The sequence below is a fragment of the Syngnathus acus genome, chromosome 20 (genome assembly GCF_901709675.1).
Source record: "Syngnathus acus chromosome 20, fSynAcu1.2, whole genome shotgun sequence".
Classification (NCBI taxonomy): Eukaryota; Metazoa; Chordata; class Actinopteri; order Syngnathiformes; family Syngnathidae; genus Syngnathus; species Syngnathus acus.
In genome coordinates, this window is record NC_051104.1 from 4,446,015 (window position 1) to 4,465,389 (window position 19,375).

General features: G+C 40.5%; 1 protein-coding gene across 1 annotated transcript; it reads right to left on the reverse strand.

Annotated features, from left to right (window-relative positions):
- Window positions 1–1,076: 1,076 nt before the first annotated feature.
- Window positions 1,077–16,397, reverse strand: mkxa (mohawk homeobox a). The gene is made up of 7 exons (XM_037279935.1): window positions 16,197–16,397; window positions 15,307–15,559; window positions 13,262–13,421; window positions 12,271–12,424; window positions 10,260–10,619; window positions 3,606–3,639; window positions 1,077–3,340 (listed from the first exon to the last, which is right to left on the reverse strand). Exons 1-7 carry the CDS (start codon window positions 16,384–16,386, stop codon window positions 3,139–3,141), a joined length of 1,353 nt encoding a protein of 450 aa, XP_037135830.1. The 5' UTR covers window positions 16,387–16,397; the 3' UTR covers window positions 1,077–3,138.
- Between the last annotated feature and the right edge of the window lie 2,978 nt (window positions 16,398–19,375).

Sequence of the window (19,375 nt, forward strand, 5' to 3'; positions counted from 1 at the left end):
AATTTTTACAATCTTGTTTTCGCTCTCATGTTCTCTCTAGTGCAAGAAGGTTCATGACTTCTGCTCAGGTCAATTGAATCCACCCTAGAAACTGAAGGACACCTTTAGACCCAGACAGTGCACAAACGCCATCGAGGCTACTGTCAGTATCACACAGGAAGCTTATCACCACAGGATTTCAAATTATATGTTCAGACTTCCTTAGGTATCCACATCACAACCTCAAATTTTAAGAATTTTTTTATTCCAAATCCTTTATTCATTTATTTTTACTGCTGCTGCCCTCTTGAACTCGCCTAAGATTGATTATGATCCAAATCCCGGGTTATACAAATAAAGAATGATGCCAAACATGCTTCTGAAGGTAGCAAAAATACACAAGAGATAGTAATGGCAGGGGCTCAAACCACTAATGTGCGGCATGAGGCAGACACAGCTCGCCGCTGTATACATTCGGCTCTGCTTGTCATGATTAGTTTGTTTAGCTCTTAAAAACCGCTGCGCCTTGTGCGTCATAAACAAACATGCCCCATTTTGTGATGGGACACAAATTGTGGCCGGGTGTTAGAATCAAGACTTCAGTGTCATCATCAACAAAAGGAAAAGGACAAGTTACATAAATGAAATATTCTTAGTTGTTCCTTTTACTGAAAAAAATGGCGACAATTTTCCAACCCTTTACTGCGCCAATGCACAAATCGTATAAATCGTTTAAATATTGAAATTATGATGACCTCGTCTCATTCCATGCGATTAATATTCGGTTGTACGAATGGCAAGCGGTGAATACACAAATAAATCGTAGCTTCTGCCATCTAGTGGAAGACCATTGAATTGTTCGGTCTGTAACTGTGTCGCTGGCTTAGATAGATCACCTAATACTGTCGCAAATATTTAATCCTTTTCGGATCACTCGCAGCATTTGCAGTATTATATCATTATATATTATTTTTCCTAATTGAGTTAAAACAGAACATTTCATCAAAAGAAACTGTGTAATCTTTGGTGCAACATCTTTTTCCATGTCATTAAAAATTAAATGAGACGAAATTTCCTTACCAGGAACAAAAGTAATATTTTTTTTAATTCTGAGGTTTATTCAATGCTTGACCAAGTAAAAACCGTTTGGAAAAGGAAATTTTACAAGAAGTAAAAACAATACAATGAGATATGCATTTGGTCATTGGATTGAAAATCCAGTCTCTAGCAAATAGACAAAAGGAGAAACAATTCATATAACTTAACAGTAATAATAAAAAAAAAAAAATTGGTCACAAATTTCTTCGTTTTTACAAAGTCAGTAAGAATAATTTATAGGCTTTATACACTGTTGTTGCCTTTCATTTCTCATGGGATGCAGCCAAGAGAAAGGCATGTACAGCACCAACATTTTAGCAGTAGAAACCCTTCTGTTTGTGTCACTTTCAAGGATGCACCGTGAGTGGAATTGAAAGAAGAAAAAAAAAGAGGCCTCCTAGCTCCCTTGTACAATCTCCACCCAGAGAGTGGGTATCGTGTGAGGTGTGAGGGTTGCGGTTAGAAACACAAGGAGCAGCTCATACTGCTACCCTGCAGCTACCCTGTCTGGGTCAGGTGGATAAAAAACACATGTGGCCCCCACTGTGTAAATAGTGCCTTGGGGTTAGCTAGTGTGATTCATTTCATTATACATCCATAAGCGCGATAAGATGAAAAATATCGGGTTCAATTCTTGGACTTTGTGTAAAAAAAAAAAAAGGCTTCTGATTAAATGACAATACATGTCTATAAGTGCATCTTTTTTTTTTGCACATTCATATAGAAAGGTCAAAAAGTTACTTTGTGCAGCATTACTCCTTCTTCTAAATCCTTGGCCGTAATCACAGTCTGGGTTTGTCAAAATAAAATAAAACTGCAGAATTTACAAATGAATGTATACATTTTGACATGATGGAGTATTAAGGCCACACACGAGACATGGGTCCATAATGACACAGTACCTTGAAGATATACATACACAGTACCTTGAAGATATCTTAAAAAAAAAAAAAAAAAATCAGCTTTAGTTTCTCCAGTTTGTCAAACTTGAATTTGCAAACATTTTGGTACTTTCTATCAAAGAGTGTCTTCAAATGTCAAAGAAGCCCTTAATGTGGCAGGCTTATGTAAAAACCAAGTACGGAAGCTTGATCAAAAACACACTGTAACAACCACACATGTACAGATTAGCAATAACAAAATATTTAAACTGAGATACTACTGCAATGCTGCGTACATAAAGACAAACAAAAAAGAAAGACAAGGGGTAAAAAGTCAAATGTTTAAACTTGTCCTCCGGCTTCTTGTAAACAGCAATTTGAATGTAATGTTAAACAGCTGAGGATGAAGCAGGGTGGTGGGAGTTGTCGTTTTTTTACATTTTTCACCCTTCTTGCGAGTACAAAAATGTGAAAAACCAATACTGTCCATTTAAAACACTGATAATAAAAAAAAATCCCTTTTTCGTCCAGGGGTCATTCGTAGAGTGAGTATCACTGCATTTGTGAGCGTGATTTGATTTTGGGTCCAGCTTTTGCATGTTATGTTCCGATTAGAGGGAGCGTCGTCGCTAATAAATCACAATTCAAGGATGAGATACGTTCCACCGACAAAACACGGTTCAGTTTACAGTCTAATGGAGGACTCCAGTCAAAATACACAGGAAACCTTCAAGGAATTACTTCTAGTTATTTTATAACAAAGTGTGTGTGTGTGTATTTGTGTGTGCGGATAATGATTGATGACCTCATTTGGTCTTTCAAGGCACACTTCCACTTCCTGAATCACGACAGTGACTCTAAACATTGGTCAAATAATCCTTCACAAATTCCAAAGAGGCACTACTAGGATCTGAACTTTGCATTGACAAGAGCAAAAGTCACTTTGGCAAAATGCACATTGATCTTAAAAAATAAGGGGAAAAAAAAAAAGTCATAAAAAAAAAATAAGTTAATATTACAAAAAAAGGTATCTTGTAATACTGCAGTACATTGTATGTCAGCGTAAAAGGTCCTATTGAAGACACTTTTAATAAACAAAATATTAATTTGTCCTTTAAAATAGTCTTTTTCGGAATCAAAACAGGAATGTTTGCATAGAGTGAGGAGTCTCAGCTTGCAGCTAATAATTGCGCACAAGTGGCACTTTAACAGTCTTGATTTCTGCTATATGGGAAGACTTTTGGATGATGCAGCTGGTGGTTCCAGGGGCGCTGTCCTTCCCCTGCGCCAAGTTGGTCAAGGCCATGGCGGCATTGATCTCCTTCCAGTACGTCTCATCTTTGCCCTTCACCTTTTCCTTGTGTTCTGCTCTGACGCCACCGCTGATGACACGCAAGCATGGGCCATGAAGGAAACAAAAACAAAAAAGCAGAAGCAGAGATTAAGATAGGGTCAATACGTACGGTGTCTTTTTTTTTTTTTTTTTTGCCTTTTTAGCTTTAGGTGATTATTATAATTATATAATAATCTTAATTTAACATCTATATATTGATAAACACCGTTATAAGGCGCACCAAGAACCTTTAAAGATTTAAAATTTGCCATATAGTCCGAAAAATACGGTAAGGCAAAAGACGGTGAACTCACTTGTCATATTTACTTGATCCATGCTCTGTGGTTTCTGAAAGAGAAAAAAAATAGATGAGTTTATATCATTTTGTGGATAAGAATATTTCTGAAAAAGCCATCAGGAAAGAAAGTAGCTAATCGGATCGAGACTTGTGACTCATAGACTCCATTCTGTAATATTTAGTTCGAAAACAATTCGGCTCCCGCCAATGTAATTGTGAGGAAATCATTTAGCAAAGGACTGAGCGTGAAAGACTTGAGTGGAAATGAAAGAACGCAACGTGAGTCAGCGAGCGCTCTCTTTTTTTTTTTTCTCTCTCCTAAAATGGAAGCAATCATTATCTCATATGTAAATCATTAGCAGGCAATAACGTCGTCATTAGACAATCTAACCAACTTTCTCTTCGGGGCAACTGGTGTGTTTACTTGAATATGCCGTTCGGTAGAAGACGACCAAGTGCGTGTCAGTGTGTGTTCCGCGTTGAGTGACGAGCTCGAGACTCGAGCTTTGTTTTGCTTGCAGTGAGTCTTATGACACACTTTTGGCTTTGAGGAGGCTAAGCATCTGGATGTCCTCGCCACTCGCTTTCTTTAAGCTACCCAAACACACAACTAAGGCACCCGGGAGCCTTTAAGTAGCTCCATCTTGACCAGGTACCCGAAAACTTCCAGACACCTAAACATTCTGCAGAGAGCCAATTTTATTTTTAGTCCAAAACATACCAATGTTTTTCTTTCTCGTTGCTTTGAAACTTTAAAGGCTCACGTTTAAGACAAACCTGTCCGAATAACCCTCGAGAGAAACACAACTTCTAGTTTTTGATCATTGGCAGACAAAAGATGAGAGGAACGTGGAAGTGTAGAAACCGCAAAATGAAAGTCCCTCAAAGCATTCCAATTAAATCCTCTGGATTGTCCCTGAGGTCCTATCAGTGCTCAGTCTTTATTTGGCTTTATCAGAGAGGCATTTTTCTTTATTGACATTGTTCAGGTCTCTGTGCTCTACGTGTTCACCTCTACTAGGAAGTTCTCTAACACCCTCTGGATCCAGGTACAGGACATGGACCATTCCGGTAGCTCTCTGCCAAAATAAACGCAAGGCTTCCTGTCAATGTTTGGCTTTATGCTTGGTCGAATATCAGCACTTCTACAATTCCAAAATATTTTTATGAAAACTCTTTTTCAGCTTCTGTTTTTTTCAATATTATTATTGGGAGTCGGATTGCTTCGATGAGTAACTACTCGGTCGATGTTTGAGGAGAGTGAAGGCATCCTCTTCATTCCATTTCCATCTGTTCTCTCTGCTAGACTGCGGATTGGCAACATTCACCGTCATCACAGCGGTGTAATTATAGGGCCAATGTTCATATGATGTTTATATTCCCCTATGATATATTAGCTCAGTGTTTGGCTCGTCGTTGGCAGCGGCGACAGTAGCAAGTAGGTCGACTTCGCTGACATGAAAGACGCGCAACATGTGGGGTGAAAATGTGTGTTTGTGTGGGCAGACGGTCGCCGGGTGTGTGTCTTTCCATCCACCTTTTAAAGTGTTTTCACTATGTGTGAGGCAGCCACCTGATCCATTCAGAACATCCAGCATGTCAAGCCAAGAAAATTTATGATTCAGAATAACCAATTCGGGTTAAGTGGCTTGTACAGACAATACAAAGTGATATAACAGATGCGCAAGTTTGCTAATTCTCAGTTTCCAACGACCAAAGCATGAAGAGTAGGCAATCATTGTTGGTCCCTCCATTTCTTTGTACCGTATTTTCCGCACTATAAGGCGCACCGGATTATAAGGCGCACCTTCAATGAATGGCCCATTTTAAAACTTTGGCCATATATAAGGCGCACCGGATTATAAGGCGCACCTTCAATGAATGGCCCGTTTTCAAACTTTGTCCATATATATAAGATATATACATTTGGCCCGCGGGCCGGACTTTGGACACGCCTGCTGTCGTGGCTCAATATTGGTCCACATATAAGGCGCACCTGATTATAAGGCGCACTGTCGGCTTTTGAGAAAATTGGAGGTTTTTAGGTGCGTCTTATAGTGCGGAAAATACGATACTCCATAGTTCTTGGCGGATAAACCAGGAACCTAAAACGATGGGCTGATCTAGTTTGATTTCAGGATTTCATACAGACTAAATGCAAAACTGACTGGTGGACTCGGACACCTGTATTCACTTCTTTTATCCCACAACCATTAAATCTGATACAGCTATTCTAAAAAAGTTTCCAAAGATGTGTGCCTAAAACATCTTCAAGCCAGACACTTTCAAACAATAGCTTTGCCAAAGACCATACGAATCTCCATTAAAAGACTAACAAATATATAGATATGTATTTTTATTTCAAGTTCAGAGTAGTCGTTGCTTTTGGGCTCCACTGACAATGGGGTTTCACGCAACACCGAACGGGAAAACTAAGAAGTCTGACGGTTTCTGGCATGGGGCTGTTAGTCCAAAAATACTAGCTCACTTAACATCCCTGCGGGGTGATGGTGGGAGGGCATGAAGGAGGCAAAAAGAGAGAGAAAAAAAAACAAAAAACCTCACGGAAATGAAGGGGGAACATAAACCAGAGCTGACAAATTAAAGAGAGGATGAGGTTACACCTGTCCGGTTGAGTGCGCCCCATTATCATCATTCCCATGTGGCGCTGTTGTTAGCAACAAACAACAATAAACAAGCTCTGCATTACGACCGCAAATAAATGTACTAACACATGCTTTTATATTTACAATATGTGGGAAAGCCTCTGGCAAGGTGGTGAGCTCATCGTACTTAAGAAAAATGAAATGCCGCCTAAAAAGTTGAGGACTGTATCAAAGATTTTGAAGTTTCAACCACTAAAATAGAATTTCAAACTCAACATCCGAAAGAGAGAAAATGAAGTGAACAGATTTCCACTGAAACATCTCATCGGCATTCCGCTCGACCCCAACCTGCAACCGTAGGTCAAGACTTGAACAGATCACGGTGTAATTAGAAAGTCCTTTTGGATGTTTCTGGCAGCCCAAATATGAGTCAGGGGTTACTGTCATCATCGGCCATCGGCTGGAAAACATATTAACCAGTTTTACCGCCTTTGCAATGACGCAACTTTTACCAAAGCCTCATTCAAATTGCTGGACTTACAGATGTGAATGCTCGGACACAGGTTTTTACTTCAAATCAAAGTGGAAGGAACAGATAACCACATCTCCCGATGCGGTTTTCTGATTTGAAACCGAGCCAGGCTTTTGATTAGGAGGCACGACACCGTCGATGCCTTTGGGCTCGCTCAAATTCAGCTATTGTTAATGATTTGTATGTTTAACAATGTCAAAAGCGGTCTGTCGCCAACTTTATTATTTGTCCTTGTAACGCGCACTTATCCTGCCCATGTGAATCCATCACTTGCGCCCATTTAGCCAAAGACATTAAACACGCTGCAAAAGGCAGCCTTGCACTGTGTGACATTTACAGACCCATCAAGAAGGCTTTCGGAACAGAAGTGAAGAACCAGTCTGAGCAAGATGAAGAAACAAGCTTGTTTCCAGTATTTTAACGCTGCCAAGTTGTCACTGTGTTTACGTGGACCTGTAAACAGAGTGTAATCAGGGCTCCAGTAAATCAGCCAGAAGGAGAAGACAAGAGAAGTAAATATATTGTCAAAGTTAGTGTCTTCTTTTTTGTGTGCGGCAAGCCAGACTGCTGCAGGGACGCCACGGACAAACAACAGACTATTATTACCGTGATGAAGAAGATCAGAGTTTATGTCATGTAGCCTGACAACACGAGTCGTACAAAAATAATCAACACAGGAGATTCAAAAGTAAACAATGAGAGTCACACCGCAATGACTTCACCACAAACGGGATGTGCTTGGTGATGAAAGGATGAAACTGTTTCACACCAAAGCAGGTACTAATGCCTGGCTTTGAGCATTACTGTATTTTTTGCAAATAGTGGCCAGGAGTGTTTACTGCCGGGAGCACTTTGTGTTTATTTGAAGGAGGTGTCTGTTCGAGTGGAGGCATTTATTCACACTAGTGGTTGTTTATAAGGCTGGAGACAAGAAAATATATTCCCTGACTTGAGTTAGATGCAGAAATATAACGTTAGACATTGTAGACATTGCTCACTACGGAATGGAAACAGTTTCCTTCATAGATGAGGGCAGCAGACTGTGTTCTCCGAAAGCGATGACCTGATTGTGGGCGTGTCAAGTTGATGATATAAAAATGATCAGTTGGAGAGGGCTCGGTATGAGTTCGGTATAAACAATGTCTGCGTTGGTCAGTCGACATCGCCGCAGGAGTGACGGTTAGAAAGAGGGTCATACCACAACTCTGCCAACTTTTCTTCGTTCCCACTGTTGGATCCGCCACTCCCTCAAGGACACTTTTTATTTTACGTCATTGCGGACAACAATGTTGCGAAGGCTTGACTTGCACTTGCGTGTAGCTATATATGACACATCTTTAATCCAAAGGTCACTATTAAACCAGTATGATAGTGATACGTGAAACCTGCCCGCGGCCACTAACTTCCTCCAGGCATTCACGTCTTTTCCACATCAATGGAGTCACTTGCACTGCATTAGCCATCTGGCTACTGTATTCATCAACTCCAGTCCATAAAGTAGTAATTCTCGCCAAATATGCCTTTCTCAACCTTGTGTAATGTGTCTGACCCAGATCACTCAGTCTGCTCTGGCAAGGACTTATTTGGCCAATAATGATCTATACGATACCGGACAGGGCGAAATCTAGTACCGAGCAAGAAGAAAAACATTCAGCCAGATTCCTGCCATTTAATATCCCATTAAAGGGTCATTTGGCGTGGACCCCTGGCATGTGGGATGGAATTCTACTGTTCCTTGCCTTCAATGAAATTCCCCAAAGGCTTTGGACTGTAGGTGTGTGTGTTTGGACTGGACGTTGTGTGTGTGCAGCTTGTGAATGGTAGGCGTGTGTGTGTGAGTCATTTTAAGCCAGCAGAAGTTTAGTTTTCCATCGGGGTAAATCTACACCCTCCATCTCTCCCACGTCTGACTGCCCTCTGTAGTCAGAGATAACAATGCGGGTTCACGACACCATTAATGGACTACCTTTTTTCTTTTTTTTTTTTGCCAATGGCGTGATGGTTGCCAGGGATGCCACTTCCGCCTTGACCAATCACAAGTGATCCGTTGAAAGGAATTCTTGAAGAATGTGCCAAAAGAAACTGATTGTGTTTTTGTCCTCCTCTCCTTTTGTGTCCTTTTACTGACTGAAAATGTAAAACACATTGCCGTGGAATGTTTCATACGGTATGTCCCCTTTAAAAAATCGGATTTTCCAAAATGGGTGAGCAGATCAGAAGTCACCTATCCTCAGGCAACTTTTGTAAACTTCTGTCAAGACTAAAATATCATATTAATATGAAGTAGCTACTTCCAATTAGAAACATACAGACAGTCCAATGAAATTGTCCTTGAATTGTATTCCATTTAAAATCAAGTCACACTTGGTCTCCGGGCTGACTTTCCTCCCTATCTTTCAATCCAAAAGGATTCCTACTATTTTTCACAACAAAACACACACATGCACACATCCTTTCTCTTATAATAAAAAACACATTTGCTCATGTGAGGAACTTTGAACAAAACAAGCTGCTAAAAATCCACTCAATGCTGCAGAATGTGTCCACGTTAACCACAATGTATAAAAAATGACTATTGGTTACAAAGACTGAGTTTGAAAAGGATTTAAAAAAAATAGTTCAGTGTTTGAAGAAGAACCAGCACAGATGTGGCCTTCATGGTTGAGATGAGCCACAGTGTCAAAGGTCTTAGGAAATGACATTGTAGAGAATGCAACATAGTGGATGCTATTGTCTTTCTTTTTAGATTCTTAGATTAGTCGGTGAGAAAGATAAAACACGTGGCTGGATTATGAATGGAAGCATTATGCTTTCTGCAGACCTTTTAATTCTTTTCTCCAATAAAATAACAAAGCAGGCGAGATGAAGCTTTATCTTGGTCGGTAGATTGTTTTCCATTCTGAAGAAAAATATTTAACATTTTATAGGACACTCATAAAACTACTGGAAGATTAAATATTTCTACTAATAATATTTAATGGAGCATAAGACTTTTTTTCTTTTGTGACTTTTTGTGCAAGTGATCACATCCATCCAACAATAACTACTTGTTGCCAGTCAATGATGTCGATTTAAATTGAGATGGGTTAGTTAAGGATCGTTGACTTGTTGATCTCTAGAAATGTTCTAAATAATGCTGCCTGTGACGCGTGTACTTTGAAGGACTGGAAGTAGAGAAGATGAAAAGCAGGCCAAACAGTAGTCTTAGGGGAGAGCATGTTCCATACAGCCTTGTTGTGTCTGGCTTGCAACAGCTTGGTCAGAGTAGTTGGCTGGAGGGAATTCCTTGTCTGCTCTGAGTGTGTGCTCCAATGTGTGAACATGTGTGCTACTGGGACTCGTAACTGCATTAAGAAAATGGCATTCCTCGACACAGGCGCCGGATCAAATACAACAAGGCAGATGGGATGTGTGTGTGATTAACAGGCTTAGGAATAACATTGCAGCTGCACAAAGTAAAACAAAAGTGTGCAGATGGAAGGGGACACAGAGTGAAAGATGGCGAAGGAATGCAAGAAACATGGCTCCTTACCAGCGCGATAAACAAAGTTCGCCTCAGCCTCCGAAGAGGTCGGCGAGAGCAGATCGTCGTCGTACTCGTTGGAGCTGAAGGAGCCCGAGTGGTTCCTCTTGCGAGCGTCCATCACGGCGTTGGCCACCATGACGTGGCGCAGCGAGTCGTTGAGATAGCGGTGCAACAGGCTGCTCTTGTATTTAGGCGGGGACACGTAGTCGTCCGCCAGCGAGGCGGCTTCGTTGGCTGAGCGGAGGCCCGCTCCCATCCCCATGGCCATTCCCATCATGGCGGAGCCTTCCTTTTTAATGACACTCTGGTACATGGGCTTGGTGAGCTCCACGGCGCCGTTCTGGGTCCTCTGAGGGTTGTCACCATCTGAGACATTTAAGAATTCATGTAGACATTTAAGATTCTGGAAGACTCATGCACTTGTGCTATGTTCAAACCGGCCATTATTATTAATATATCCTGAATATACTATACAGTATATATGTCTGTGCGTGTGTGTATATATAGTTTGTTTTTGTCTTAACCCTTCATCAGAATTTGGCCATTTCATTCAGACATACCAAAACATGTTTACATTTGTAACTGCTCATTATCACAACATGGAAGCCACTATGGGAACAAACACAAATCCGAAGCGGTAAAGTCAAACAAGTTGAATTTGAGTCGCAATTGGAGACATGTAGGTGGATTAAAGGTGGAGTCAAAGAGTGCAATATGACGTTTGTCTCGGCTTGATGTCACTGGTAATTATTTCTATAATATGTTGTTTTTTTATGATTTTTAATGACACCTTTTGATGCCACCGAGGTGACTAATACCGTATATAATTTTAAAATGTAATTACTAGCCATGTTAATGTTTAAGGGCAGTCTGTGCATGCGCAGTAAATGATGAAAAGCTCAATAAAAATGAACTAATGTTTAATTTCCGTTGGCATTCCACTCCAGAGAATAAAGCAGCTGAGAAATGTGAGAGAGAACCATAATGGATGGGAGATTGTTTCCTATCCATTTAAAACACATTGCCCCTTTTATTTCCGTCTGCATAAAGTTTACAGCACTATCCGTGGCACTGTGCACTGCTAAGGTAATCACATTAAATGAAAGAAGCAGAGGAAGTCGAGAAAAAACAATGTTCTGGCAAATCGGATATCAGGAGGGAAATCAAGATGGATGGTTTTGTAGTTTGAGCAGGTTGGGTGTATTCTAAGCCAAATTATAATCACAGCTCATGAAGGTACGTTCACGGTGCAGACAAAGTCCATCCAAACAATGTCGATCTGCCTTTATGATCGCATGGTCGACATCCAAGTCTGGCACCTCCTTAAATAAACATCTTAAACATTTTCTTTTGGGTGTGCAAGAGTAGCTGCGAAACAAGCTAGAGGAGTTCACCAAAGAAGAATGGTCAACGGGTCAGCGGGGTCACTACCCGTATAAATAACCCCTGGAGCAAAAAAGCATAGACTTTAAAAATAATGGTGGGCCTTTTCGGTGTATGGGTCAAATGTGGGCTAAGGCTGCGGAAAACTTCATAACCATAATGTGACAGGGGGAAGAGTCCGGGAGATATAGCGAGCCACTGGTGGTACAATGGCATGCGGCGGACACAATGCAAACAACATGCGCGCATTCCTTTGCAGCCGCACGCTCGACCTCGGCCTCTCAAAGGACCTAATTAAAGATTACTCACACCACAGCGCGCTTCCTCTCTGTTCAATCTCTCACTATGCGAGTATACACCGTGTGTTTTTTGTTTATGTATTTATCCCCCCGCGCAATGTTTTCTGTCCTGTCAGTGGCTAGCGAGGGGCAATTCTTGCAGCATGTGTTTGCACTAAGTACATAGCTGAAAGAAAGTTAGTCATTCCCAATTGCAGACTGGGCGACGGAGGTTGGCTAAGCAGGGTGTCTTAATAACAACGTTTTACAGCCCACCAGCCTCAGCGACTCGAAGCTAGCCGTGTAGATATATTGTACTCAGAATAGAGATAGTTCGAGTGGAGCGTCCTTCGTACCGTCTGAGCAGCTGTCGTCGCTGCTGACGCTCAGTCTCTCCGCATTGCCTTGAACATACTTGTTGTAAAGCTTGATCCGGAGCGCCCAGCTCAGGTCGGGCTGCCTCACCGTGTTCTTCAGCCGCCTCCTGGCATTGGCGAACCAATTGGAAACCTGACAGAGAAATGGAAGTTCGGAAATACGACGTTACTGTCTTGACTGGATCCGCATGGACAGTGAAACATAGACTTTATAAAAACGTCTGCTCAGACTTGACAAAGCGAAACAGGACGGTTACTAAAAGGAATTCCAGACAGTTTCATCTCATATTTTCTGCACCTAACACCTTCCACATGCTGGACGGCCAATAAAAATCAGCTATTATTGATAAATGTTGACTTAGATGGATGTCCTCTATCTTCATTCTGGATTCACTTGGCCTCATTTCAATAAGACATAGATCCAGCGCTGACCTCAAGTTAAGATGGAAAAAAAAAGACACTCGAGCTCGTTCTTCCTTTTATTGGGAAAAAAGACAATTTAATGTTAGACTAGAATAACTTTTCACGCTCAATTGACTTAGTGATTTTGCCATTCCCTTAAATCTCCACTTGTTGCTATGCAGAATTTGTCATACGAAGGAAATTAAACCGAAAAGTAGCATACGATACACATTGTGATAATCCAAACTACATTATGTATAAAGACAAATCTACTATAAATAAAATACTATATAAAATGCTGGATCTGGTGTGTAGCCCACCACCAGTGGGAGTGCGAAAAGAAAAATTGCAGGAGTTATAAGAAGGTAGAAATAATATCCACGGGTGCACGAGTGTAATAAAATAAACAGCTCAAGTTGTAAAAACATGTTCTCCTCACAGCCTGTCAGTTCCAAAACTCAAGTTCACATCTAGCATTTTTTTTCCCCCCGAGCTGATTAGACACACACGCGCAGACGCGCGCTCGCACGTGTGCGTGACAAAGACAGAAGGCCGCGGGCAGACCCACCTGAACCAGGGTCATCTGTGAACCCAAAGCCAGCAGAATCTTCTCGGTCTTAGTGGGGTAAGGGTTGTCTCGGTGTTTGTACAGCCATTGCTTGAGCGGTCGCGCCATGTCTTGCAGGGCCTGACGCTTGTGTCGCACTTTGCTGCCGCCGGGTCGACCCCTGACAGATGGAACAAAATGTAGTCCAGTATGTTTTCCATACAGTACATTATAGTCACGAGTAGAGACCAACGAGAACCAATGTCAGGTATTGGTATCGGTACTCACGACCGTTACTCAATGATAATGATTGAGAAGTTAGAAGAATTGAAAATTGACATTGATTTTAAGCAATTGTAAGGAAAAAAATGTAATAAGGCTTTCTTAAGATTATCAATCATTGCTTTTGTGGAGATATTTTATGTACTTTTAGTACTACTGATACCGGCACTCAAGAATTATTACTCAAGTAGTATTACTCAAGAATTGAGGGTGGAAAAACGTGATTTCGAACAGCCCTTGTGATGAGCCACATTAACCTGACACAACCAGAGTTGAAGCAGAAATTTAGCCTTGACAAAGAAAATAATGCTCTGTTTTGATTGACACTGTCAGAAAGTTATTCACTTAAACAATACATGTATTTTTGTTGTTATAGTTTACAGTAGGGCAGAACTGCACTCCGTCATACTGAAAAGTTTATTTTTTCTTGGGTCTAAGCTTTTAAATAAACGTACCCACCACTGTGAACTAATAATAAACATATTGTTGAATTAACAAAGAACAGGACAGAATTGTAATACGTCTCATTGTGTCATTTTCAACGTCTATTGTCGTTTCCATTAAAACCATCTGCAGGACACGTATAGCATCAGATAACTCTTTAAGACCGATTAGTTTTCCATTTGACATTTATCTCGCACTTCAAACTCAGCCTCAATTACACACGTGGAGTTAACACTTCAGCTTGATGTAAAAAGTGGCCCAAAGACCATGAAAGGGGGATTAGATGTTTATTTATCAAGCAAGTAATGTTTCACAGCTTCCAGGTGGGAGCAGTAGCTTGTGTGAAATTGTCAGTCATGACATATAAAGTAAGCATATATGGCAATTTTCTCATCCTAAATCTGCAATTAAGCTTAAAGAGGAGTAATGGCACCACCAAAAAGACTATAAAATGATGACATCATTTTCCATTTCAAAAACTGTCTGTTTTTAGAGAGGCACCTGTACGAGACACAACTTTGGCATTTCAGAAACCTGTAGATGTCAGTATGGTGCAAGACTCTGGGCCCCTCCTTTATCTCCCGAAAAAACTTGCACACGTAACATTCTAGTCTAACCTCATTCTGAGGTTGGTGTTCTCCAAATATTTTTCTTGTAATCTAGATTGGAATGAACATCTTTAAAGTACATTTTACTCCCTGTTCTGAACATTGGTTTAAACAATGGCCTCACTTGCACGCACACACGCGCTGTGACTTTACATCTCTGTTTGGAGGTTACACTTTGAAACACCTGACAAGCATATAAACTCATATCTCTGTCCCTGAAGATTTCCAGTTAAGGTCACTGAACCCTCATATTTGCTCAATTAAGGAAAAACAAAAACAAAATTACAATAAACAATCTTTTCTTACACCTGTTCCCTGTCACAAAAAATAAATAAAATTCTTGGAGAACTAACACATGGCCCCTGTGTGATGGATTAGACCACACAGAAAGTTGAAGGGCAAGTGTATTTATTGGAAGCAGATGGAGAGATCTATGAGACAGCTACTGAATAAGGCTGACCTAGTTATTACACCACAATTAACTAAATGAACAGCACTGGGCAAAACATTCATCTATTAATTAATAAATTATGCGACTTGACCATTTGGATGCGCTCGGTCACGTCTAATTGCGCACACGCATGGAGAGACGCGCAAGACAACGCCTTATTATGTTATGATTTCAAAAGTAATCAGGTCATAGAAAGTGTACGTCTCAAATGAACTCAATGTCCCCGTCTTGTCAAAACGCTGAATAATAATAATTCTGCTGCAAGTGGTTTTTATCCTTACCCGTTCCGTCTGTGTCTGATGGCCTGGTTGTCCATGATGGCCTGGTTGCTGGACAGAAGGTCCGGATGTTGTCCGTCCATGACTTCCAAGTAATTTCTGCTGCTCATCTCCACCTCGTTGGCCTTCTCCTCAAACAGAACCTGGCCGCTCAGCTTGTTAAACACGATGGCGTTCATCTTTGGCCAGATAGTCCCCGAGTTGCGCAAAAATGAAAATATCCCCTCGGGTGCGTCACAGTGCGCAAGTGGCTTTCCTGTGAAGAACACGCGCGTGTTTAGTGATGATGGACTTGCAAAATCGCTCTATTAAAATCTCACACGTCGTTTGCAGCGTTTTGTTTCACTGCCCTTTAAAGTTTGTTTTTACTGTTAACATAAATTCCAGCTTGGTTTATACAAGACTATGAATTTAAACGGAACCACTGCATTAAATGTTTTGATTCAAGCTGCGTTGAAATAACAACCCCATTTTATCATTAAAACAAACATCATCCAGCTTCAAAAAAAAAAAAAAAGCAATGTACAGACGATTGATGCATCAATTGCAAAAGTGCATGCGGCAAATGTTTAAACATTCATGCAAATGTTTTATCCATGCAACGTGGATTAATTAAGCTGCGCGTTTTAAACGCATCACAAACACCACTGCAGAACGGACTATTGTCTTTGCATTTATAAATTACCATAATTGCACTTGTTCCGCGTAACAACGTGCGCGTAAATTTGCGGGACTGAAACTCAAATTAATTTGGTTCAGAATAAGTTCTCGACTTTGTATTGTAAGTGAATCCCACTCAGGTGCACGGTTATCCTCCTCTGCATCCCAAATTTAAGGCGCAAAAAAAAAAAACATTTGCATGCGTCAGCATCCCAATTGCGTGCTTCATTTACCTGTCACGGGCTCCTCCTGAGTCAGTCCGCAATGTAGAGCAGTAATCCTGTCTCCTCTGGCCCATTCCCCACTCACATGTTCCTCTCTGGAGGTCTTGTGCCTAAAATCGCGGAGCTCCGGCTCCTCTGCAGCTTTATCCGGCGACCTGCGCCGCTCAGCCCGGGACTCTGAATATGTCACCCCGCTCATGTTTCCTCGCACACAAGCTGAGCCTGCGAACATACTGGGGATGGCTTAGGCCGGTTCATGGGCAGGGTCGACGGGCGGGAGGGAGGCTCCGGGGGCGGGGGCGAGGCACCGTGCAAAAAGTTAACCGTGACAAGTTCATCTGGTTTAAATACAATGTGACTCAACTCAATTGCACAATCTGATATTGATGTAGTCTTACTTTTTAATTGGGGGAAGTCATCTAGTGATTATAACACATCTGTTTTGACATCTATGGAGTTGTTTTTGCAACTCTTCACAATAATCTCTCTAATTAGTTGAAGAGCTCACTTCTAAGAAATTAAAATATGCATTTATTTAAATATGACCATCCTGACTAGGATATCATTCAAAATCAGCAGGGCGTTTACTATGATTAAAATCACACAACTTGAATTTTTTTTCTTGCTTCATGAAAATCGTCATCGTCACGCCGTTCTGAGTCTGACTAATATTCAAGCTATTATTTTCCTCTAATTAGACAAACTGCCCACAGCAAAAGCCGCTATCAAATACACGACTGGCGTGTTTTCCTGCAACATAAATTATTCCATCAGGAGCAAACTCAATCTACATTCCCAAAATGTGGATTCAGGCTGTTTATAACCACGCGGTCGCTGATTACATCTGATCAACCCTCTCATTGACTTCCATTATAAAACTTGTCACGTGATGTGCTCGTGAGTCATAAGCTCCGAGGTCCTCAGCTGTGTGTTCCTTTGGGGTTTATCCAAGGTAGTGATTCGAAGGAGGTGACTAAGCAGCAGGACCCATAAGAAGAATCGGGGATCTGTGTAATTGCTGTTTATTTGTGCTTATTTTCATTTAATAGCGGAGGTTAACTTTTACTAACGGCAAACATGTTCTCTTCTGAGTTGTCGAGTGGTACAATCACTTTAATTAAGGTCAAAGAGGGTTTATTTGCTCAAGTTTCTTGGGCTTTCCTTCTCACCTGATGTGAACTCACCTGCCATGACCTCCCCGAGAGAGAAACGTTCACCAAATGCCTTTTGTACTTTTGTGTTTGTGACAGATCTGTAAACCAGAGGTGGAACACCAAAAAAAAAAAAAATCGTACCAGTGAGATGATTTGTGATGTGACTTCAGAGAAAGCAACGAAGCAAGTGCTGTCTCTCAATTTCAAGGTATTTCAATCCAAATTATTTTTTAAATCTCTTTTCCAAAATGTGCCCCTCAATTAAGGTGATGTTTTTACTCTAGACTTAAATCTATGTAAACCAAGTTGGAATTATACATTGCAGCACGCAGACTTACTGGGTTAAAAGCCACAGACGTATTTGTTCACTGCTTTGCCTGCCATGGTGGAAAAAGTGACTAGGAAGAAATTTGCGAGGTTGTTTGAAATGACCCAATTACTGTTTTTCAGATGGGGTTAAATCATTTAGGACACAAATTTGCCATTGAAAACGTGCACTGAAAGCAATCAAGAATCAAAACCGAATGTTATTAGACGTTGCTGGGACTGCTGCCTTAAATTACAGTGTGGCATAATTGCAACTCACAACACCCATTCCTTAAATCTTCCATGCCTGTTGTCTTTCTATTTATGGCTTCCCAAGGGAATAAAAACAAATGACTACTAAAAACACACATGCACACTTTAAAGGGATGAATGCACGTGTTAATGTTTTCTTTGGAAAACTGACCCAAATCTATTTCAGTCAAGCAGAATGTGTTTGATGGAGCATAACAAAACTAAATAATAATATAATAATAATAATTATTATTATTATTATTATTATTATTATTATTATTATTATTGGAGAGCTGGATATGTTTGGTCCCTGCACTACTTGGCCCTAATGGAAGTGAACTGTTACAGTCAATAATCTTGCCAGAACAGGAAACTTTTTTTTGTGCAAAACTGCAATGACTGAGGTAACAATACCCTGCAACTCATCAAATGTCCTCTAATGTACTGCGAGGTTGTAAACAAGAAAACCAAGACATGCATGCACATTACTGCCCTCTATGACCAATCAAGCAACAGTCATACTCTGTGAATCTCGTCAAATCAGAGCTTTGTCTAAAATTTCACAATTTCTCCAATTTCATGGTCAGGTGCATTAGAAAAGAAGTTAACATAGCTGACAAGCATATAGAACCCGAGGCCCTTCTTTAACAACAATCAAAGAAAAGCTAGAGAGGGTCATTGAAATGCTCCAATTTAAAAGCTGTATTAAATTTTCTGCTCTGATTGAGAGGAGCAAATCCATCAAAAGCAGCCATTACATTGCACACGTGTACCTAATAATGTGTCCTCATAGTAGAACTGTCCGATCACACCAAAAAGTAATACAATCACTTAAATACATATGTACATAGCTCTAGTATAATTGACAAACATCTTGAAAGTCACTAACAAGGCAGTTAAAGTTTAATTTGCAGACCTGCAAACATTGCATTAGGAAAAAAAAAAAAAAGATGGAGCTGAGAATATAAACTAGCTAAGGAAATGTTTACTGAGTAAATAAATAAAATGAGAAGTGGAACCACTTGTGTCCCCTTTCAGATCTTCAGGCAAACATCTAAGTCCACTTTTTGGACCTGAATGGCATTATCGAGCATACTTAATTGTGATTATTCCTAAAAAGTGCTTTTTTTTTTTGCAAGCTGGGTTATAATAGTTTGTTTGTATTAGGTTTAGTGTTCTTCTTCTCATCATTCTTTAAACTCAGTATGCTACGCTAACACTTCATGAATAAAAAGTTTATGCTTCAAACCTACAAAAAAAAGCTTGACTTTGTACTTAAAGGCCAAATCTGTCATGTTTAGTAGGATAATAACAAACATTACTGAAACCTTAATGGAGATGTTTGTATCCTTGTAAATGTGACCCAGATGCTGCGGTATTTGCTCACTCATTTCTCTATTTATTTATTGTCAAGCTTGCTTGATATTTACACTGTATGGATGTGAATGTCAGAATTCATACGTGGCGTGAAAGTCA